Raw genomic sequence first — 24,062 nt, forward strand, 5'->3', positions numbered from 1 at the left:
AATTTTAACAAAAAAGTAGAATTTAACATGATTTATTTTTTTATATCCCATTTAAAGAATGTTACTGAAATTGACAAAATAAATTTATTTTTTTAGGTGATGCTGTTTATAAGGCAGTCTCATGATACTGGCTCTGAGGATCAAGTGTACAGTTAAAGCCATAGCAGACTACCAAGTGATATAGAAAAGCTTTTGTGAACATTTTGTTTGCTTTAGAAGGCTGATCTGTTCAAACTGTGACTATTTTTTTAATTTAAAAGAGTAAAACAGGAAATCAATGGTATTATCCATATATGGATTAAGAAACTACTTATGCGTTATATATAGAAATCTTCCACTGTTAGATATATGTGTAATTCTTATTTTTCAAGAAACGGGGCCAAGGAAGTGGCAAATTAATATACGTACCTCAAATGTCTTAAGTGGATACCTATGAAAAGGTATACAAAATATAAATAGTACTGTATATTTTCAAAATTTTTAAATAAGCACAAAGAATATATAGGTATACATGTTATAATTTCAAAGTCAACACTAGCACATAAGTTTTCTTACCTAAATACATACTAGGTACTTCCTATTTCAATACATGCACATACAAACACATGGCCATGCACATAACCTTGTTTTCTGCACTTGCAAGAAAGTTAGAATATACAATATAGTACATTGTTTCTACTTAAATCATATTGGCAAATTAATGAGGATGACATAAAAAAATTCTGATCTAAGAAATCAACATATAGGAAGATAATTATTCCAGAGATTAAAAACACTGAAGACTGATGGGAAGTTAAGATTTAAATTGTTTGTTCCAGTGATCTTGAAAGATATAGAAGAGACAGGATTGGCTGTAAACACTCAGAATACTCTTTTTGGCAATTGGGACTTCTGTAAACTAGCAATCCAGGCCAGAGACTCAGACCATTGATGCTTCGGATCTCAGAGAAAAAGCATAGCTGTGGGCAGTTGTCCGCAAGGCGGGGGGTGCCGATGGAGATCTCGACGCCCATCTGGATGGGAGACGGCGGTTTGCTGGTCGAGCAGGTCGGGAAAATCCTTTTCCATGTGAGGATTTAACTGCCATGGATTCCTAAGACACAGAAGACATTCATCTCTCTCACCAGTACCAAGAATGGGCTTAACCTTTTATGGATACCAATGATGGGATTAATATATTAGCATACTTAAAAGCAAGAAAAAGTATCAAAAACAAAAGAAGATGTTTGTTTAATATTTGTGGTCTTGACTGTTTTAATCAGGCGATTCACTTTCAATATGGAATATGGCATTTAATAATCTTGAAGATCTCTTCATGCTGACTAATTTTAATACAACTGATCTCTTAGAACTAATTATAAGTTCAGTATTCAGAAGTTCATGTTAGATAACTTTGATTTGATGGAACTGCAGATGTTTCTTATTGGGATATTATATTTTGGTGTTATTTAAAAACAAAGAGATAATTTATAGAAGGAACTGTGTTCACTTTTCTCAAGTTATTGACACATTTAGAGGTCATAAGCAAAAGGCACACAAAGTGCCCAATGATTTATCTGATGCTATCTTCCCCCACCCCCACGCAGAACCACTGTTATTAGCTCTCAAAAATTTCAAAATTGCTAGTAGAGAGATACTATCAATATTGGGTATCATGTGATGATTGAAAATCTGTTCCTTCCCTTCCCTTTCATTCATTTTTTCCTTCTTTCCTTTTTATTTTGATGGAAGAAAAACAATCTGAGATCCTTGCAATTAAAAAAGAAATGAAAACGCTTCCATGACATATTTTATACCTTTGGTTCTTTTTAACCTTCTTAACAAAACCTTTGCTCTTTCATCTGAGATAGACAGTGAAGATGGCCTCAAGTTCTATGACAGTAACCTGCACTTTTTTTCTCTTTCTTTGTAATCTTATTTTTCTAGAGCAAAGGAGGATGAAGAACTACTAAGGATTCATAGTAGAGGACCCCTCCCAAGCCCTTAATCAATGCAAAATTAGAGAAAGTAGTAATATTTCTTGTTAGCTCATGAGAATTAGGCTGGTTATTGTATACATGTTTCCATTTCCCACCTAAAGCTATACAATCTTATGGGTATTTATGGGCTTAAGTAAAAATGAAAGAAATACAAAAGCAGGATACTTATTTGTACCTTGTGCAAACTTGCTCAAGGTGTTTGATAACATGGATGAAAACTGTATATTTGTAAGGTTTACAAGCCACATAAAAGTAATTTATTACACCAGAAGGAAGCAACTGGCATAGTTAAAACTATGCTGTATACATACATTATGTAAAATTCGGATTTTCAAAGCATGAGCTTTGAAATATAACAGTATTTCACCTTGTAAATTTTTGTAAATTATACATAAAAGGGGACTGTTGGATAGCTCCTCCATGTAAATACCAATCTCTTCTACCTCTTTTTCTCCTATAACTAACAAAGATTATACATCTGCGAGCAGACTGGAACAACAACAACAAAAAGATAACCATTTATTCAAGTATCTTTTTTTTGGCAATTTGTATGCTAAGAATTTATACAAATAAGGAAGACCTTAAAATTTTTAAAGCTATGATTTTTTATTTCCATGTACTGCCTGTTAGCTCCACAAATAAGGGAACTCTATTAAGGCACTATTTTAAATGATATGTTTTACCCATATTCTCATTCATTTGACTAATTACATGAGAAAAAAAAACCATGAATCAAATGCTGGGAATGACTGAACCAATCATAGCTAGTAACTGAAAAAGTGCAAGTTATTTTTAAAATAATTGCCATATACTTTTAAAAACACAAACACTTTAGAAGGATAAAATTGTATAAACCAACAAATGCATATTCGGAATACTTTTTCAAGAAAGAAACTTACAACTAACATTTCACATCGTGAGGTTCTTAATCCCATTTATTCTATTTATATTATCCTGCTTCAGAATTTTAGAAAAGTTATAATGTGTTATCCTCAGTCTTAAAAATTATCCTTTAAAAAGTTTATCTTCAGTTACTACCTTCAGATTTATATTTATTCACAAATGAAGGGTCAAGAAGTTAAGAAGATGCTAAAACACGTGCCTACATTCTATTTATATGAATGGATAATTGACTGAACTTTGACCCATGGCTAAATATGAATGCAGTTCTACCAAAAAACGTTAATTGCTTTCTCACCTCTGTCATCTTTCTCCAATCAACTCCTTTCTTCACTTGCTGTGCCCCACACGTAGCTGTCTTTTGCTGAAGTTCTTGTTCTATTTGGAGCATTTCTAAATGTTGACTTAACGTGGTCCCACCACTGACATCTGAATTATATTTGGTCCAGTTTTCCTGGAAGCATTTAGAATTTTGCAATGCAGACTCTGTTGATGTTTCATAGGTTTTCAGCAGCTTTTCCACAACACCATAATTTGATCTAGGATCAGCTGATCTTGGTCGGCCAGATAAATTACTTGGTCTCCAGTCATGCTCATGGAGCATATTCCTGTAACTGCTAGGACTTACGTGTTCCTGCATTTGCCTGACTAGGCCCAGTGTGGATTTTTTGGTGGAATCAGCAGGTACATTTTCCCTAGGCACAGGCATTTGGGCACTGGTTTTCAGAATATCAGACACACTGTCATTTTCCGATATGTTACCTATAACTAAGGTATTGCAGGGCTTAAGATCTTGAGATGATTCTGAGTTGCTTTGATTTTGCTGTATTGCATGACAATTTCTATCTGTTCTAAATACAGTTCTATTAAATTCATCAGTCTTAGCTGCCAGCTTTTCATTCCTAGTAGTACTTTCAAAGCCACAACTGAAACTTCTAGGTGGGCTACTGCTCTGTGTCACTGAGGAACTGCAGTCATTACTTATGTGAAGGTCAGGATGAGACTTAGCAGGGTGATCTAGGATTGTTGTTTCATGTTTTGATTTATTGGGAGTATAGCAGGTTTTCTGAAACCATAAGGTAGAGGGGCTATTTTTTCCACCTATCACAGTGTCACATGACCATATGCCAAGTCCAACATTTTCATTACATGGAGGTTTGTTACCTATTTTGGCTTCTGGTGTCAAAGAAGAAAACATAATACCATCTTTCAAAGTCTTCCCTTCATTTAGACACAGTGTAGGCACCTCATCATGCCTCATAAGGAAATGAGGACTGTAGATCCTTTCATCTTGACCCTCCTGGGCCACCTGACTGTTGTGATCTAATCTTTCCTTCAGACTTTCATAGGCTTGTTCAGAAAATGAGCTGGGGAAATTTCGAGATGTGCTTCTTGGAGGAGGAACTGGTGGAGTTTCATTTCTTTGCAGATCAATTGTATCAATTCCACATTTTTTTGTAATACTGCTTTGGAGCATATCGGTACAGCTCAGATTCTTATTTTTCTGCTTTTCTTTTTCTAAACAGATTGGAAGAATGCACTGGCCATTGTTGATCACCTGGTCTCCATGAGGCTTATTAATTACATTTGGCATTTCCTGGAGAAAAGAATCTGACTTCATCCTAAACAATTATAAAATGTGGTATATTAGTGACAACTTTATTTCGGATAAGCTCTTAAAAGAAACCATGGCTTAAGCAATGGATTTTTGCTACAGGAAAAGGAGTCGAAACTTCCTAAATTGTCATTTTTATATAAATCCCCCAGTCAAAACCTCCAAGTCTTTTTTTACCATAGGATAAAGCCCACCTCTCAGTGTTACACTCAAAGATCTACATACTCTGATCCAAACTACCTTTCTAACTTTGTCCTTCATTTTTTCCATTACTTGAAACTTCACCTACAGTCAGACTAGATCATGTAGTCTCTTGGGCATTTGCTACTGGCATTCCCATCTCTGTAGGTTTTCTCTAGCCATTTCCTTACCTCTGCTCTGCGTACTGAATTCCTATTCATTATGCCATGTAAGCTCAAGTTCCTCCTCTTGAATTTGAAATAACATTTTAAGTAATATGACAGAAATATGAATAAAAGTGCAATGAGACAGGAGTAATAGTAAGTGGAAGATGTTGTTTGGGCTTGAAAGAAAAGGAAAAATTTTTTTGGATGAGTAAAGGGCAGATAGGCAAAAAGAGTTGCAATAAAAACAGTGTGGCTATTAAGGAACAGTGAGTGCTTTGGTGTGGAGGAGGAAGATGGGAGCTAAGTGAGAAACATTAGGTTAAAGTGTAATGTCTGAATTACATATTAAGGATCTTGAACTTTTCCCTAAAGGCTATGAAAGTAGCAAGGAGAACTTTATATCAGATGTGATTTGTAAAACAAAATTGGCAAGTAAGTCTTTTCTGAGTTCAATCAAAATAAAAACCTAAATATAGCAACAATAGGGATTCACAAATTAAAGTTAATCATATTGACGAATATCAATTATATTTATAATCTCTTCAACGTATAAAATATTATGAGCTAGCTTATAATAAAGTGCAGATATACAAGTATACTCATCAACAGAATAGTAGGTAAAAGTTAAATGCGCAAGTACCGGGCAAAATTATTTATAAAATATGGTTGGATATGAAAACTATTTAAGTCAGTAGAAAAATTCTCTCTGAGCTTGCTAAGAGCTGAAGAAAAATAAGGGTACACATTACTGTAGCTTTCTAAGAGAAGAATACTGCCGTATTAGGAGATAAATGTTGATCCTAGAACAATCCATCTTTACTTAACTTGTAGAAAATTTCAATTATTTTTTAATTTGGCTAAAACTTACTTATACAATTATATAGGTGTTTGTAAACTGAAACATTATTTTTATAGCATTGTGTATATATGTTGTTCTCAAAATTATATATGCTTCTATTATATACATAATAAATGTACAGAAATAAGTGACCCTTAAGTATAAAATATTTCAGTAGAACATCATTATGTAATTAAAACACCACATTTTTAAATCTGACATAGTTTAAAGATGTATTTAACTGGATTAGCCCAGTTGCATATTTTTCCACTGGCCAAATACTCAAAATAAAAAAGAACTGTATTAGAAGATATTTGTTATTTTATTATGGTGGGAATACCTTAACTAAATACCAGAAAAAGGAAAGCATTCCTAATAGTCAAATTACAAAGTGAATTAAAAGATTTGCTTTATGTTTTAGCAAACAGAGAAATAGACAATTTAAGATTTTATCTCCTATCGAAGATAATAGATTTTAATAACTCATTGCTATTTCCAACAAAATGTAAGGACAGGCCTTGAATTCGTTAACTGAAAACTATTTTTCTTGGTTTTCCAACATAAAATAATCATAGATGTACCAGCCTACCTTCTGTGGTTAGACCGTTTTCGAATTTCCTCTTGAAAGCTGCATAATTCTTCACTAACTTTGGCAAGTTCTTCAAGAGCCTTTATACATATAAGCAATAACAGTGTGTTAGCATGTTGAAAGGTTGGAAATGTAAATATTTCTTTAGAAACAGTTCTGGGCAGGTCACATCTTACTTACTGTGTTGAGGGCACCAGAACAGCCCTTGCTCTCTTCCCCAGAAGTCCTCAGGTCAGGCCAGGCCTCACCTTTCTTCTGGTTGTCTGTGGCCAAAGGATCCATAAATTCTACTTTTGATTTTTTTGTTGCTTTTTGTTCCTTACACATTTGATTTCCTTCACTGAGTAAGCTCTGCTCTGTTTTATTTTCCTTCTCCAGACCATCCCTATAATTCATTCTTGTAAAGTCACATTGTCCTGAATCGGGGTAATCTGGAGGAGAGTCCACCATTTTATCTTGAATGGCCTTCTCATGATCAAGATCAATGACCTTAGTACGTTCATTCATGTTGATTTTCCTCCGAAGCTTTACTTCACGACAAAGCTGTAAGGAAAACAAAGGTAAAACTTTTCCCCCCTAATTCACTTTGTCAGTATTTTTGATACTAAGCACACTGTTTTGAGTTCCCTTTGTCCTATGACTATATACTACCGTGGGGCATTAATGCTTATGGCTCTGAATGCTTCTAAAATATGGATTAGTCAGAACAACTTTGATTAATCATAAAGACTACTTTTAGTAGGTGAAAGTATGAACGGCAATTTCTGTTTTTCTGAGTAGAAATCAACTCATTCAAAAGGAAAGTAAACCTGCATCTAGAAATAGGTATGACTATGATACACAAGCACTATTAGAAAATTGGAACGACCTGAATCAATTACTGACAATTGTCTCTAATTGCTTTTAGAGAAAATCAAGAGTTTAAACATTAAATTCATGTTTTTAAATATATGACCCCACTTGTATGCCACATTTAACTATCTAAATAGTTGACAATTGCATATAGTCAGTTCATTCTGTCCTCTAAGTAGACATTTTGCAATCAAAGGATGTTTCCTTTGGAAGTTATGTTGGTGAGGGCTAGGTAATATACAGATTTTTTTTAATGCCAAAGCTACACACATTCAAAAAAAGTTTCTTGTCCTATTCAAACAAATGTGACCCTGTGCTATGTGATATAAAAGAACTCTAAGGCTTTGATCATCTATTAGTCTATGTTAAAGAGAATCCCAAATTCTTTCTAAATGAGAACTTAGTTTAACCTGAAGACACTCACTCAGCTCATCCCTGAATAAGTGGCTTTCCCTTCAGGCTTGAGTTCTGGGAATGCTTGTCAAATTTCAAAGAAGACTATTAAATAACCATTAAGACAAACAACTCTCCATTTTATAGCCACAACCTATATCTGCATTACATCTATTATTTAAGGAATAACAGATTTATTGCTGCTCAATATTTACCTAAATCTCAGATGACAGACACACTATACATAGCTGATGTCCAAAGGATATACAGTGCATTTATTTCCCTAGATACTTGTAAATCTATCACTGGGTGAAGTCAGGATAGCATCAAATTGCAGCCATGAATCAATTCCTTTGGCCCCTGTAACATTATTTATACTGAACTGCTGTGGGCATTATGATTTGGGCTGACCTTGAGGATATTATAAGAAGCAACCCTCAAAAGTGCCATGTTGCAGCTAAGAATGTTGTTGGTAGTGTCCTTTTTTCTGAGGAGTCATGGGTGAAAACAAAATTGCTTTAGCTTCAAAATCAGGGTGAGAAGTGCTATTCCTGGGAAATAAGTTTGCTTTTTGTGTTTCTGAACATTGAGAAGTATACATCTGATAATTTTTATGTTAGCTACAAGAAAGATAGACTTGCTGCATACATTTTACATATGATCCTTCCTCTTCTCTTTATTTCATCTTTCTCTTTTTGCTTTGGCATACTGTGCATTATGCAGAAATTTAAAGGCCATCATAAATTCTCTTGGGAACTTAAGTGAGATACAAATAAGCAAATAATATAATGTCATTGATGGAAAACAATTTATTCAGTGTAAGGGAATCTGTATTATCAGACCCAATCCTTGTCAGTGGTTATCTGATCATTCGAGCAAAGAAGATAAGCAGGAAAGATTGCAATTATTAAAAAAAAAATAAAAAAATTCCCAGGCATCTATGAACTGTATCCACGGTTTCTGTCTGGATTATTCCAGGTTTCAAGTGATCCAAATATGTACGTCTCAGCTTAACAAATGCAGTGACTGTGGACAGTGGCTGAACAGAGAATCATTAACATCTTCAGGCCTCACACTGTATCCTCTCACTAGATGATGCTATCACTTGGAATCACTCAAGTTCTGTGAGTGATTTCTCTTGGAAATCTACAATTCTCTAATACATGGCTGAATCAGTTGCATCTGATTGAATACACAGAACCCAGTCACAAATTTTAAACAAATGTCTATTGTACTTGTGGTATAATTTTTCCCCATGTTTTGCTTTTAATTTTCATTTAAGACAAATTGTCTTGTTTCTCTGTGACATGTGAGGATACTTTCCTTTTCTTTTCCTCAATCTCTTCTACTCCCAGCTTTGTAGCCTGTAAGAAAGATGTGTAAAAGGCACGTTCTCATATCCTACAAAGCTGGGAGTAGAAAATAAGTATATATTAGTATGATAAGGGGAGTACAATGCTAGTTATTCAGGTATCGAAGAGCATCATCTTTGGTTATTCTGGGTAAGCGCACTATCTAAACATATTCCCTGGTTATGGAGCTGTGTACTTCAAGCAGCAAGACGTAAATGGCACCACTGCTACTGTCCAAGGAGAAGAATTACAGCCCTTCTGTCTCCTGGATATAGGAAGGGACAGTATTTCTATATCAACTTAAGTTTAAACTATGTTTAATGCCTGTTAATTGATAAGGCTAATATTTACCATGGGCGAATCTACAGAGCTGTCAGAAGAGTTATTTTACAATAACATGTAACCAGGCAGATTGTTTTCGCTACATGGCTTAAACAATTGGCTAGACTTATCCTGACTCCCGTAATTATTTTGCTTGGATGCTAGAATTACCTGAGCCTACTAACTGGACCCTGCAAACCTTTGGGAGCCCATGACCCATGACTTCAGGTTTCTGATTGAAGTTGTGGATTCTGATTTGATCTAGGCACCTCCTTATTGCTCCAATCTGAGTCTCTGGGTGGAGGAATTAAGAGCGTGAGCAACCCACATTTTTCAAACTATGGAAGGACAAGCAATGGATTATCCTTTCAATCTTTAATCATACACGAATGCCTGCCTTCTCAGCTCTATTTTAGAGGAACAGTTTAATAGCTACTATTTAAAATTTTTTTTCTTGTGCATGCCAATTTGTATTTTATTCACAATGAAATAGAAGGCTGTTAATAAGAAAAAAATATTTGCAGTACAAACACATAAAACACCAGCTTTGATTGACTCTGAATAAAGGTCTGTGAAAATAATTGCTTTGGCAATGTGTACAAAACCATGTTAAGTCAATTCCATAGATGTTACTAGAAGAAACTAAGATAAGTATAAAATACTTTTCAGTTGGAATAAGCTTGCTATACATTAATGTAAATACTTACGGAAAATATTTCAGGCCCAACAGGCTGAGGGATAGTTAATGGGAATAAAATGACTATTGTATCAGAGTCATGGCATGTCATTTTTCATTACACCTTTCCTAATAAATGTGCCAATAAATGTGGCATACCCTACCAGAATAAATATTATGTCCATTGCCATTTTCTGTTTGAGTTAAGACACTCCTTTTGATTATACTGAGTTATCTAGTATGTAATTTCCTTTAGTGGATGTTGTTCATAAATCATCTCAGGAATCATCCACATTTTACTGTACAACTTTAATTTTGCTAATATGTGTTTCACCAAGTATGTCTTTCTGAAGTTTTCCTCCTGGAGCCAGTATTTGAACACTCATGCAAAATGCATACCTCACTTTTGATACCAAAGCACTCTTGTCAGAAAATAATAAATTGATACACTTTAGAGTGACATTTCAAGTTCTTAATTTTCATGCAAGGTTATAAAATAAGCCTAGTCCCTATGATACCATTAGTAAGGTTATGCTATTTTTGGTCTAGTAAATGTCACTGAGACATGCATCTCTTAAGTGGAATAAAGAAAATAAAAAACAGTGTACAATACAAAACAAACTTCAACAGAATTTTCATTCTGAGCTTTACGTTTTCCAATGTATGCAAAACAAATCAACTTGTACCTCCTCTATCTTCTTCTGCATGATCTTCCATTGGCTTTCCCATTCCTTCCTTTCGTTGTCAAACTGGTCCAGCAATTCCATCTTTTCCTTGTGCCAGTTAGTTTCTGTGTTCTCCCACTGCTTATGCAAGTCCATGGCAACTGTGGGAGTGTTGCTGAAGGGGTGTTTCTGCTCGTCTCTGCCTTCTCCTAACTGTTTCTTGGAAGCTTGGAGTTGTTTTATTTGAAGCAGTCTCACTTGCCTTTAAAATAAAGCCTAATATAAACATAACAAGAGAGAGTTCCAAATCCATGTGCTTTCTGGGGATCATTTTTATCATTTTGTCAAGAACTATTGACATAAATAAACTACAGAAAAGCTGGGCTTAAAAGAAGAGATGACAACAATCTACTTAAGAAGAAACTAACACAGTCAAAAAATAAATATTGTCCAAAGTTTTTTTGTTTTGTTTTTTCACCCTTCTGAGATCAGATGGCAAAATTATAGTGGATAAGATGGTTAAATGTAAATGAGAGATATAATTATTGCTTTAACCACTTGATCTAAACAGAAAATTTTTCATGAATATCTAAGAGTAGAAGTCTGAAATTCAATTGTATGGTCACAGCTCCACAACCATGGTAGATTCTGCTACAACAGAATTACTCCTGTTCTGATGCAATCACATTTATATATATACTTCTGTGACTTAGTCCTGAAACAGGGCTGGATTATAGTCTCCATTTTATATTCAGAGTTCAAGGCCGTGCCAAATGTGATTACTGTATTAGCAAGACCCCGAAGTTGGTAGTCAATCTGAGACTGATGTATTAGCAAGAAACCAAAATAAATCATTAAAAAAAAAAATCATTATTTGGCTTCATCAGGGTAAAATGTAAAAGCAGCACAAACTATCCTGGGAGCCAAATGTTAAAATTTACCCACGCTCTCTTTTACCTTCTAGTAGATCGTATACCAGGAACATTTAGGATACTGAACACAAAGAATTGAAGAAAATATTTTGCTCTGTTTGCAGGGAAATCCTTGATCACATTAAGCAGTGAAATATTTAGATTTCTAGCATTTAGTGTATCTGTATTTAGGGTTCAAAGATGCCATTTAAAATACCAGATTAGAACTCTTATAAATCATCTAAAATTTCTGAGATTTAGTTTGTTTACATTAAAATGGGGCTAATCACAGGATTGTTCTAACGATTAAATGACATGGAATGCAAGGTAGTTTGAGAAACTTGAAAAATTTCCCTATTTTTTGCTTTAAAAAATCTTGTTCTGAGTTCCACTGGAAATCATACTTATTAATAAAGTCCTATACTTTTTTTCAATGGGTAGAAAAGCATGTTTAAAATATTTGAATCTCCGTCTAAGATGATCACGCCTATAAGAAGTCTAACTGTTCAGTTTTCTAGGCCATGACCAAAAATGCCTTAACTTAGCAGGTGGCAGCTTATGCTAATTATGAGCAAAATTCCTAAGAGTCAATAGCTGCCGGGGGTGCTGGAATTGTGGAATGAAGCCAGCAGAACCAGGCAGCATGCCCCATTTTGTATTCACAGAAGACCGCTGCATATTTCATTCCCCAAATATAAAACAAACATTGAAGACTAATTTACTTTTGTGTCAGACTCTGCTGAACATGCATGTCTGAGTGGTAACCTATTCCAAACATAGATGTTTGAGCTGTGATCTATCAATGAATTATAATAGACTAATAAGGATAAAAATGTTAGTGCTATATGCAGGGCTCCACTTTCAGAAACACCTTACCAATACTGGGAACTATATTGTTACTTTTCTTTCAAACAATTTGCTACAGACACTTTGATCATTTTTACTTATTTCTTTGGCACTCACACAAATATGACTAATTCAGTCAAGAAAAGGAGGTGATATCAGATTTAACCATTAAAAATGCTATCGTGTCTAATGTTATCCACTTAGCCATGCTCTCTTTCTAATCTCATTTTCCATCCTATCATCCTTCCTTTTTTCTATCCTCCACACCTATGAGCCAGTGACCACAAGTACCTGCTATAGCAAATGAAAGTTGCCACAAAATAAATGTATCAATGGAGACTTGACAAAATGTAGAAGTAAAGAATATACAGAATTTTGTTTGTTTTGATGCATGCCACTGATTACCTAGTAATCTTCTAGGTTCATTTAATAACTATTCACAGGATACACAGACAATGATTATTTTCAGAGACTGGCAGACTGCTTCAAAACTATATGTAATTAACTGTGAGCTGAAACTATCTTGCTTACCAGCAAGCATTTAACACCGAAACTTCTTAGGAAGAGTGTAGTGGTTTAAGGTATCAACAGATGCAGATTTAACCAAGAAAGTTACATAAAGAGAACAGGCTGATTTCAAGCTACCTGGAAAAAAGGCACTATAACAGGCTATATTTTATCCCAACAGTCTATAAACACTGGAAATATTCAGAAATCATCATAAACTTTCTCCTACAATTACACAGCAAATGGCTCCAATTTTTCTTTCTATTCTTAACTCTTCTTGAAGCACTTCCAGACCAGGATTAAAGGTGCCAGACTCTTCTTTTTCTCACCTACCTAAAGAAGGAAAACTCTTAACTCAGGCTTGCTCCTGGTAACAGGACAACACATGAACCCAGGTAATGTTCCCAAAGCAGATAGAATCCTGCACTTCATTGCAAAGGGCCAAACTCATCCCTTAAAATGGAGATGGACCAATGTACAGAACTTCCCCTTTCAGGGCCAGAGAAATTTTGAGTGCCAGGAATTGTAATGGTTATGGATCAAGAACAAGCCTTTGAAAGAAAATTCCTATAGAACAATATCTGTGCCAATTTTTGTGGGAGGATTTATTTCACCCTTTTAACATCTCTGTCTTGTCATAAATGTCAAATGTAATACAGCTGAATATATTGCTTTCTCCTCTAAAAATAAAGTGGGGGGCGTAGAATTGTTGTGAAGATTAAGTGAGCAAGAGAAGGCTTAAGAAAATGCCTAACACAGTTTGGATCATAGCAGGTGTCCAATAAATGCCTGGTTCTTGGTTTCTTCCTTTTTGTCCCTTTCTTCTTTGGTTTATTTTTTCTTGTCTTCCTTCCCTCCCTCTTTCCTTCATCTATGCCTCTCTGTTTTTTTTCCTAAAATAAAACAGATGATTTTGATTTTTATTTAATTAGAAATTTGATAGAACAAGTCTAATGTGTGAACTCTCAAATTTTCAATGATTTTCCTTTGCACTCAGTATTTTTCAAGAATTTTAAGGATACGTGGCAAGTTAAGTATTTTGGAAACCTTTTTTTGTTAGTAAAATTTTGAATACACAAATCTTATATAAAACCCCTTTTATTATAATTCTTCTTAAATATACATGTATATATATGTAAATCCAAGTAATGGGGCAACTCTGTAGAGACATAATGTTCTGTAATAAGAAGTTATGGGGTAAAGTAGTTCAGTAGATTCAAAAACTCAATTTCAGTGCTCTCTACTGAGGCAAATATAAAAGTTCTCTTTGTTTCTAGTTATCATTCTTTTTTGCCCACAGATATTGGCATGTATGTGGGAGACAAGAAAGGGTTTCTGCTATCTGCACCCCTCCCCGTGTCTCTTTGACTCTCCACCTCATTTCATTCCTTTCAGAATTTCATTCAGAATAAACATTTATTAGCGCAAATATGAAAGGAGAGAGTGAGCTGATTACTTAGTCATGCACGTGTTCTTTGCCCAGCAACTCTAAGTTAGCATCACATAATCCATTTAAGCTGCTTACTCCCCCATCCCCAAGGCAAAAAGCCAGAACTGCAGAGTTGTGAGTGGGTTGCATAAGTATGGTGATGGGAGGAAAATAGTTCTGCTAACATTCCAGCCCTACTAGACTAAGCAAAATTTTAGAGTAATATAGGGGTAGATAATAAATCATTTTCATTTCCCAAATTGGTCATGGTGACACTTCCTTGTCTGAGGGGTGCTGCATTCTTATTACTCCTTGGTCATTATCATTTCAACCTCCATGTCCCCCAGTGAAAACTGGACTTTAGTCAAAACAAATGAAACAATGTTAGGGAGTTGACTTCATTGATACTTCTCTCTTTTGAGATTTTTGGTCAGAATATTTGTTTCTTGCTCTCCTATTTCCTCTTTCTAAACAAATTGCTTTTCATATAATTGAAGATTTTTCATTTGTAGGAGGTTACATATTCCAATAGGAATGCCACACACAGTAGGTACGGTCAATCTCACAATTCCTATAAGAATCATTAGCCCTGGAGATGCTTTGCTTCCCCTTAACTTAGAGGGACTAAGAATTCTCATGCCAAAACTCCTAAGAGCAACGCACCATTTGTCTCTAAGATTCTTTAGCGCTTTCTCCAGGCTATTATACATCACTTCAACTAATTAACAGACCTCATTCCTCTCCTGTTGTTCACTAGCAAATGCATCTTTCCAAAGACAGCCATGATTTGATTATGTTGCAGGGCAAAGGGGGATAATTTTTATTACTATTTCTTGCTGTTTCAGCATGTTCCTTATGTTCCAATAGGGTCAAAGAGACACTGCCACATGCAATTCCAAATAAATCAATTTTGCCTTCTCATTTTATTATCTTATCCTTCCTTGTTTTCTCTCTAATTATATACTTCAACTAGAAGACATCCAAGATACAGGTGAAGGGATTTTACATCTCTTAACTTATAAAATAAAGCGCTGAAAGAAACTTATCTTGGGTAAACAAATACCTGAAATGAAGCAGCTTACACAAAAGATGTAGCGGTAAGGTTCCCTTTTAACTGAAGATTAACCCATTATGAATGGCATGTGCTACAACTCAAATTATAGAAACACTGATCATGCAGTGAGCAAACCATCATTTTGGATGAAACTACATTTATTTATTTTTCATTGCAATTTTCAAATACCAATCATCTCAAGGCTTGCGAGCTTTAGTTTACAAATATTAAAGTTTTCATCTTAATGAACACAGCATTCTAATAAATAAATTTAGTGAAATTCCATGGCAGGCAAAGTGCTGTTCCAAGTACTGAGAGGCAGTGTTTGAAAAACAGTCTCAGAGAACGGATGGCACTGTCAGTCCAGAGTTGGGAAATCCACACACAGCAGCTGAACCCTCTTTTCCCTAAGAGTCAGTAAAATCCGTTACAAACCCCGCCCCACTGTTTTTAAGCCCAGACACAGACACTGAAACAGACAGATGTTGAAATCACCCTCCACTTAAACAATATCCGTAGTTTAAAACATGTCAGCAGCAGCCCCTCTACATTTTGCCAGAATTAGTCACTTGCTTTCAAACTGCCAGAAAGAAACATACCTTTTTGCTCTGGGGAGAAATCCTATGGATGTTCCACCACTGGTCAGTCTAGCAATGGAAGGATAGCTAGTTGTTTTAAAGAGAAAAAGTCTCAGCTTGGTAAATCTTGCTTCTTTGCAAAAAATAGAAATGCAAAATAAGTCCAACCATTCAACAGAGCGGTACTGACAAGTCCCTTTGAAAACCTCACCACTTTCACAAATCAAAAAGCTGCTCAGCTCAGTGTCACAGCAGCAACTGAGACGACTGTGACGTCAGTTACTCGGAGGCGGCCTTCAAGCCACCTCTTCCAACCAGAGCTTTGTAACTTTAGAGCAGCTCCTTCTCTGGGTAAACAACTCCAGGTCCAGGACATTTTTAGCTTTTATAATGGAGCTCAGTATTTTCAAACTTGCCAAAAGTGCTGGTGGTAATATCACACAATGACAATGGCCAATTTTAGATTCCTTTTATTTAGAAAATTCAACTCCTTTTTTTATAGGCAGGAATTATCTCCTTGCATACCTCTCTCCTTCCTCTTTTTGGCCAACATCGGAAAGCACTTTTCAGTGCCTTTAGAGGTTGGTGTTTGGATGTGGCAGAACAACATTTATGGCAATTACATATATACAATCTCCAAAGATCTGTGAAAACGGTATCGAACATCTATCTTTAAATAAAGTAGAAATGGGGCATACATAAAGACCAACCTCATAGCTCTTTATGATTCTATGACAGCTTGCTGCCTGTATCTAAGATGACAGTGATGTCTGATAGAGGAAATCAGAGCCCATGGGAAAGAATGATTCTTATTATGGGAGGAAAACAGCCAATGAGATACCCATGTGCTTATTTTCAGTTGAGGTATATATACTGCAGCCCAAGTATATACAAGACAGGCTCCCTAAACCATGGCCAGATGGATCTATCCTGGAAATGCTAGGAAACCTTGCCTCCCCAGCCACATTTCCAGGTTGTGTGAAAACGTGTACATGCATCCATCTGCCCAGGTTTGGTTTAACTGATTGAAAAAAATATGTCTAGAGCAATTTTGTGTTTAATTCAGAAAACAAGCTAGATAAAAGTTTAAATAAGGTCTTATCCTCAAATCTGAAGAACTTCCTCTCTGTGGCTCTTAATGTGTTAACGTGATTACTTTCACATTATTTTTACCTGTTTTCAGATAAATATTTCATAGGGAGCTAAAAAGTTTAATAATACTAACCTGCTCATAGTAGGACTTTAGTACATGTAGGACAATTGAATGAAATCACATTCTGACTTTTGAGAGCCTGGTATCATAATCTCTAAAACAATATCAATAACAATAGTTATAGTAATAATTGTGACTACCCATAGAGAGACGGCTCTGCAAGGCTCCATGCTAAGTACTTTGAATGTATCTTTCTCTTAGTTCACCCCCACAGCAATTGTGTCTGTAGATATTTACCCAATCTTACTGATAAAACCATGGTTCAGAGAAATAAGCTCATGCAAAGGAGCGGGACTTGGAACCAGTTTCTCTAAATGGAGATCCTGGAATTTTGTCACAGAGACCTTGGTTTCAATTCTATCGCCACCACTTATCTGTCTGAACTTTGAGTTTCTGTTTCTACCTTAAAAGGATAATTATATTTACTTCATGAGGTTATTGTAAGATTGAGGGGATACTTAGTGCCAGACACACAACAAATGTTAGCTCATTTCTGTCTTCATCCTTATGAGGACAGGAGAAAGATCCTGGGGTGTGTGGGGGGTGGGCCGTGGGGAGGGGTTGCCCAAAGCATCTATACAGAGTTATCTAGTAATTTTTCCCCTTACCCATTCTTGCACTCCAGAACTTTTAATTTCCATGTGTCCTTCGTAAATCAAATTAAGACTGTTTTCTGAATCCTATCAGAACCTCAGATAATATGTGCTAAGTTATAGGAGAAATTATGTTGGGCTATACTCTATATTGTCACTCAATAGCATCTATTTCAACGCACCTTTTCGTGGATGTCCCCATAATTATGTATTGTGGGTGCTACATCTGCTTCTTGTCATGGTAAAGCTGAACTTGAATTACATATAGAATCAACAACTAGGGAAAGACTGACAAGAACTTCACACCAATGCTACCACTTCCTATAGGATTTACCAACGTTTTGTGTTGTGATATTTTATATATACTAGCTAATAAAATTTCCATGCTATATTTCATACCCAAAAGAAACAAAGGAACACAATTAGATGACAGCATAGAAAGGTGATAAATATTCAGCACAGATGTTCTGAACCTTTCCACTAAAAACTTTGTTTTAAGAAAAGTTCTTACTGTTATATACATACAATGAATGGATTTAAAAGACTGATGCTGGTGTAATTAGCCCTACGGTGATATTCAGGCATCTTGAAGTGCCTGACATTTTCAAGCAGGTGTCAGAATGGCTGAAAAACTTTTGGGGAAAAAGGCAATTTGTTAAATAATCCAGGTTACTTATAAACCATTTAAATATTTAAACCTTTGGATTTGAAATTGACCCAAATTATTGCTCTATGTATTGCAGAGAATTTGGAAAAAGTCATTTATATCTGATGACATACTCACTTCGATATACTACAAATATGTGAAGAAGTGTATATGATACTTCATGTAAAATAATGTTGAAACACCAGCTGCTGTCAAGAAACAAAACAAAACAAAAATCTTGGAAAAGATCTGAAAATATCTGTATGAATAATGATATTAAGCGACAAACTAAAATATTTTGAAAAGGGTGAAAGAGGAATACTGCATACATAAATGTCACTAGCAGGTGTTTCCAGACTTACAGAATTTTAGAGCCAGAAAGAACCTCTGAAATCATCTAGCCAATCTTCTCATTTTACAGCTGAGGAAAGAGGCCCTGATGTTAAGTCACTTGCTCAAGTTCACAGAGCCATTTACTAACAATGCCAGGAATAGAATCCAGGTCTTCTCATTCCTGGTGGAGTTTAAAATTCCTAGGCATTCAAGGGAAAAGAATCCAGGGATAAGAGTTCTGGGCATGAGAAGAATTCAGCTTTCTTCTAAGTACAAATGAGGAAGATGATACTCTATCTTCCAAGTATAACACAGGAGTCAGATAGCAGAGTATTTATCTTGATGGCTATTTATCTAAAGAGGCTTGTGTCTGTAGACAATATAAATTCTGAGTCAAAATACAAAGACAAAAGGATTTTAACTTAGTGATTGGAAAAAATCTGGGAATAAACACACCAACTTTGCTTATAGCATGCCACTACACACTTAATTTATAGGTTTTTGTCTGAAGGATGATTTTGAAGCATCACAGAGCAGTTATTTATTTAATCTACGGTATGACAACCCTGGCTATGTATGAGACTGGGACGATTCTGAGTTCTTGCTTGTATAATTTTTCAGTCCCTTCTTCTTTTACTCTTTAAACTTATTTAGCAGTAAAGGGGGTATCATATTTCTACTCTCACTGGGAAGGAAATGGTAAAAATTGGAAAAGTGATGACTGAAAAACTGGACTCATTTTTATGCATATTAAAATCTAGAAGCTATTATAGGTGACCTATATTTAAAACAATCCTCTTTCTAGAGTAATGGTGGCCTTTTGCAATTTTCGAAGTACTTTACGATACATGATTTCAGCTGTTTAGTAGATCTCTCTTGAGTTTTAAATTCTCTTCCATTCCTCGGGAGAGGTCTTGGACACTCTGATTAAGATTCCATTTAACAAACACCTTAGGCACAAACTCTGGCCAGGTGTATTGTTAGATCCTGCGCATTGAAAAAAAAGAAGACAAATCCTTGTCCTCAACCAGCGTGGTCAACTCTGCAGATCCCTGAAATGTGACCTGCAGCATGACCTACACATCCTGCGTAGTCCACTACCTAGAAAGAAATTTATAAACAAACGGGGAGAGGCTCTCCTGGTAGTTCCCACAGCATTCCACCAAGGGGACCACACTACAGTGTTACTCTCAGCCTCAGCTGCACACTGCAATCACTCAGAGAATTGGTTAAAAAATTACAAAAGCTGGAACTTTCCCCTAGACTTTCTGAATGAGACTATACAGTGGTAAGGCCTGGGTTTCTTAGTTTTTATAAACTTCCACAGCTGATGCTGCAAATTTGGTCCTGTGTTTGTTGAGTCCTAGAATGACAGAGGTTGGACTTTGTGTTAGTAGAAGTAATATGATTCTGATACTTATAAGAATCTGGTTTGGGTTATAAAATTATGAGAGTCACACACAGAGTGTTTATTATCCATAGAAGTTACAGATTTAGAATGTTGTTTTTCAGCTAACATGCTATTTTCCCAATGCTGGATGTTTCCCCCCTAGAATCATGGGATGCTGGCTCTCTCTCTTCTATTCTGAGGGCTGGTGACATGTCAACAGATTTTTTTTAGCCAAGCAGATCTGTCATGGGGCTTATGTACAGGCATTTCCAGATGACAGAAATATTCAAAAGAAACCATTTCAAAACTGTCTGTTCTTTTTAAGAACTGGTCTGTATTCTGAAGAAACAAAACACTTTAGAAATGTGGGCTATTTAAAACTAGAAACAGATATTACTTACGGTTTTCAAATTTGTTTTTAACATGTCATTATGTTATTTCCAGATTCTTGACTTGGGAGATGTTGATAATGACGACAACAAAATGTAAATAAAGGGACTATTCTAAGGCTGCCTCTTCTTCCAGAAAAGGGCCCTGGGAATGCCTGCCGACCACAAGGGGGCCACCCTGAGTCACTTCTCTGTTAGGAAGTTCAAGCAGAAAAGCAGGGCTAGGAGACGCCACTTAGTATAAATCAAAGGACACAGGAATTAATCCCTGCTCTCCCTCACCTCCTGCCCCCAGAGAGTTGCTAGCCCACCCATATCTTCTACCAGAAATGTTAATACTGTTCTCACCATTAGGCGACAGCATTATGTTTTCAGTAATTGTCTAATCAAATGCAATTGACAGAAGAAGCAATTACTGGCTAGTCACACCTTGGCACAGAAAAGAACAGTTAGCACATAGAAAAGACTGGAAGGAATAAGTCAATACAGGTAAGCTTTGATTGGAGCTCAGGAAAAGAATCTGTTTTACTTATAGAGCATAGAGTGGGGAAAGGTAGGGGGGAGATCAGAATGACGAAACCTAGGAGTGTGTGCTAGACTTTGAGGGGTTAAAAGAAAGGTGGCATCGTGGTGTGAGAAGGCTCAAGTGAAAGGTCTGGAGATGAGGGTACAGAAGGAAGGCTCAAAGTCGCACTTCAGTGTAGACCAGCCACTCTGACCTGAGAACTTCTTCAGAGCCAGCCAGACCCATTCTCCACACCACAGGCTCTCAAAACACAATGCCTGGATGCTATCTGTGCTTGGCCCACATGCTATTCTTTTGTTGTTGTTGCCACCAAAATATTTTGAACAGTAAGATTCCTATAACTTCATTCTTTATCTATGTTGAACCCACCCTGCTATTTTGAATCCATCTGCTTTGTGCAAATATCAGTGCTTCAAATAGCTACTTATGAATCAATTACATTCCCTCTAAAATGAGTGTGGCCAGAGACACGAGTTTGTCCTCCCGCTGGCTTTCTCACCTCAAGATTTGCGAGGTCCAGTGCTGGGGATCCTCGCTTTTTTTCAATTATCTCCTTTGGCTGCTTCACTGTGGCTTTTTCCATATATGGAATGTAAGCAGAGTAACGCTAAAACGCTGGTACCTTGCAGATACTAACTTGCAGATACACATTTCCTTTCGGGAAAAGGAGCTCAGATTCTTGGGAGTCACCTAAAATCCAGAGGAAATTAATTTGGCTGACTTGTCATGTTCAACTCTCCTTCCGAAGTTCTAAATGAGCCATCTAGTTTGACACAGGATGTTCTATTTTAAAAATCTAACGCTGTTTTATCTGTCCAGGAGTTAATGACACAGAGGGAATGACATGGGTTGTGCAAAAATTGCACATGACCATGAAAATCATGAAAAAGAAGAAAGGGAATTATAAACTAGACACTAAACCAAGTTTCCAAGGTTTTTCTTTTTGTTTTTTTTTAAGCTCTTAAATTCTCTTCCCTTACTAAATCATTTGAAGCAAGTGGGCAAACTGATCAGCTTCTCACTGCCTCTCACATTCTCATAATTTTCAAAGGCCTATGTTAATGCAGGCACTTTCGACATGAATTTAAAGAGCTGACTTGCTGACTTTAAAGGTACATTGTGCAGGACAACCTCCGAAAGGTATAAATATTGCTTGCCAGCCTTCAAGAATCACTTCTGCATTTTATTTGTTAACACAAATGAATAAGCAGCTCAATTCAAAACACTCAGAAGAGACTACAGAAAATAAACATGTAAAGCTCATGTATTGAGAACTGAAACCTTCCTGAGCTCCATCTTTGGAGTGTGTAGTATATATAAAGTTCCTGAAAGAGTTGCACCATTCCTGAATACTTTAGGGACATTTTGCCATTTAGTGAAATGAGTCAGTGTTCTAAACTTTTCTGAAAGATTCTAGTTTTTCAGCTGTGCAGTCCTCCAATTTGCTGTTTATTTAACTTTTATTTTGGTACAAGATAAAAACATTTAATTATTTTTCTAAAAATGTACTGAAAATCTAAAAGAAAAATCACCAAAACAGAAGCAAAATAATATGAACTGGGCTTGAAATACCCTAAGCAGGAATTTTGGTTTAGAAAACATTCAAAAGAAACATTCTAATACACAAGTCAATAAAGTTACATGAATATTTTTGAAAAGACTGAATAATTACTAGAATCCACTGATTATATGTTCTTATATCATAGTACATTGTAGGAATTCATAAAATTGTGCAGTTTTATTTTTAGGTGTTAGGTTTTGATGGTACCCTATTTTGAAAAATGATTATAGGAAAAGTCATACAACTATAAACTAAAAACCCTTTTATAATTCTAACAATGAAATTGTTACAGGAAATGTAACAAATGTAAATAATCAAGAAATGTCAATTCTTTTGAGTTTATTAGCATAAACATGTGAGATATAAAATGAGACTCTTTAGGGCAATACAGCCTAGCTCAACTGTGGGCAGTGAGAGATGGGAGAGTCCTAAAATGTCTCCTTATTTTTAAGAGATGAGGGTCATACTTGCTGCTTCTCATCTCTGTTCACATGAGGTTATAACAGCACTCTACTTGAAAGTTGTTCTTGGAAGTGTTTAAAAAATTGCCCACAACTTCACCAGGACAGCCACAGAATTACTTTAAAACTGCGACCGAGTACTTTAGAGTGAGTGAGTCTCTAAGCAGAGAAGGTGTGGACTAAAATGTATTTACTAAGTTACATGGAAAGGACCTTTAGAGATTCTACAATCTTGCATGCACTTCTAGAATGGCCAACATTGAAAACAGCTACCACTATGTCCCCCTCTCCCAAGTGATCAACACAAAAGCACTGTTTAGAAGTATTTGGTATGTTACCACATTCATTACCGTCACTACAAAGGTTTTCCTACCATGTACAGGCCATAAAGCTTTCTTACTCTGGGTTAGTTTCCCTCTGAAATTCTGTGAGTCGGCTGTTGAGAATACCAGGACCTACTCAGGAAATGTTAGTTTTGTCCAAATGTGTACGCAATCACTTCACCTCCCAAAAGCTAAATCAAAATTGCAAACGTAAAATCAAAACTATCTTTCATTAGACCTAACTGGTTTATAACTAGCGTTTAAGCAGAAGAGTCTTCACAAATACTCTGAACTGTACCAAATCCCAGTCGTCTAATAACAGTCAATTTTTTCACTTTCTGATATTATCCTCCACTTTCTCTTTAATCCTTATATTCAATTATGGCATCTGTCCCAAAGCACAACTCTACCAGCTGAAAGTGGCTGTAGTTCTGTAAGAATATAGCTACAAACACTCCATGAATAGTTGAAGTTAAGGCAGAGCTACCAAACTGACATTCCAAACTTCACTGGCAGCTGATTAAACAACTGTATCCCACTCTACCACACAAATTGAAATGAAGGTTGGGGAATGCAGGCCAATACACATTCCAGGCTCAGCACTGAATTTTCCTTTGTTTTATGAGTTTGAGTCAGTTATGCTTAAAAATAGCCAACTACATTCCTTTTTTCTTAAATTAGACCAAATTACCAAAGACACTCCTTCCTATGCCCAAGAATGTGCATGTGAGGGAATTTTCTGCAAGGTTAGTTTGTTTGGATTTATTTTCAGCAT

General features: G+C 35.9%; 1 protein-coding gene across 1 annotated transcript; it reads right to left on the reverse strand.

Moving 5' to 3' along the window:
* Positions 1–500: 500 nt before the first annotated feature.
* On the reverse strand, positions 501–10,683 carry KIAA0408 (KIAA0408 ortholog). Its single transcript, XM_019729464.2, has 5 exons — positions 10,549–10,683; positions 6,449–6,811; positions 6,269–6,348; positions 3,178–4,501; positions 501–1,093 (listed from the first exon to the last, which is right to left on the reverse strand). The coding sequence occupies exons 1-5, from the start codon at positions 10,681–10,683 to the stop codon at positions 920–922; spliced, it is 2,076 nt and encodes a 691-aa protein (XP_019585023.2). The 3' UTR covers positions 501–919.
* Between the last annotated feature and the right edge of the window lie 13,379 nt (positions 10,684–24,062).

Source organism: Rhinolophus sinicus, linkage group LG05, assembly GCF_036562045.2.
Source record: "Rhinolophus sinicus isolate RSC01 linkage group LG05, ASM3656204v1, whole genome shotgun sequence".
Lineage (NCBI taxonomy): Eukaryota > Metazoa > Chordata > Mammalia > Chiroptera > Rhinolophidae > Rhinolophus > Rhinolophus sinicus.

What these genes read in the sequence shown, in the direction of transcription:
- KIAA0408 (XM_019729464.2), bottom strand. Translation starts at nt 10,683, where the DNA reads ATGGACTTGCATAAGCAGTGGGAGAACACAGAAACTAACTGGCACAAG. An exon ending in TGCAGAAGAAGATAGAGGAG is followed by an intron (nt 6,812 to 10,548) that starts GTACAAGTTGAT and finishes TTTTCCTTACAG; the next exon opens with CTTTGTCGTGAAGTAAAGCT. An exon ending in AAACGGTCTAACCACAGAAG is followed by an intron (nt 4,502 to 6,268) that starts GTAGGCTGGTAC and finishes ATAATTGTTTAG; the next exon opens with GATGAAGTCAGATTCTTTTC.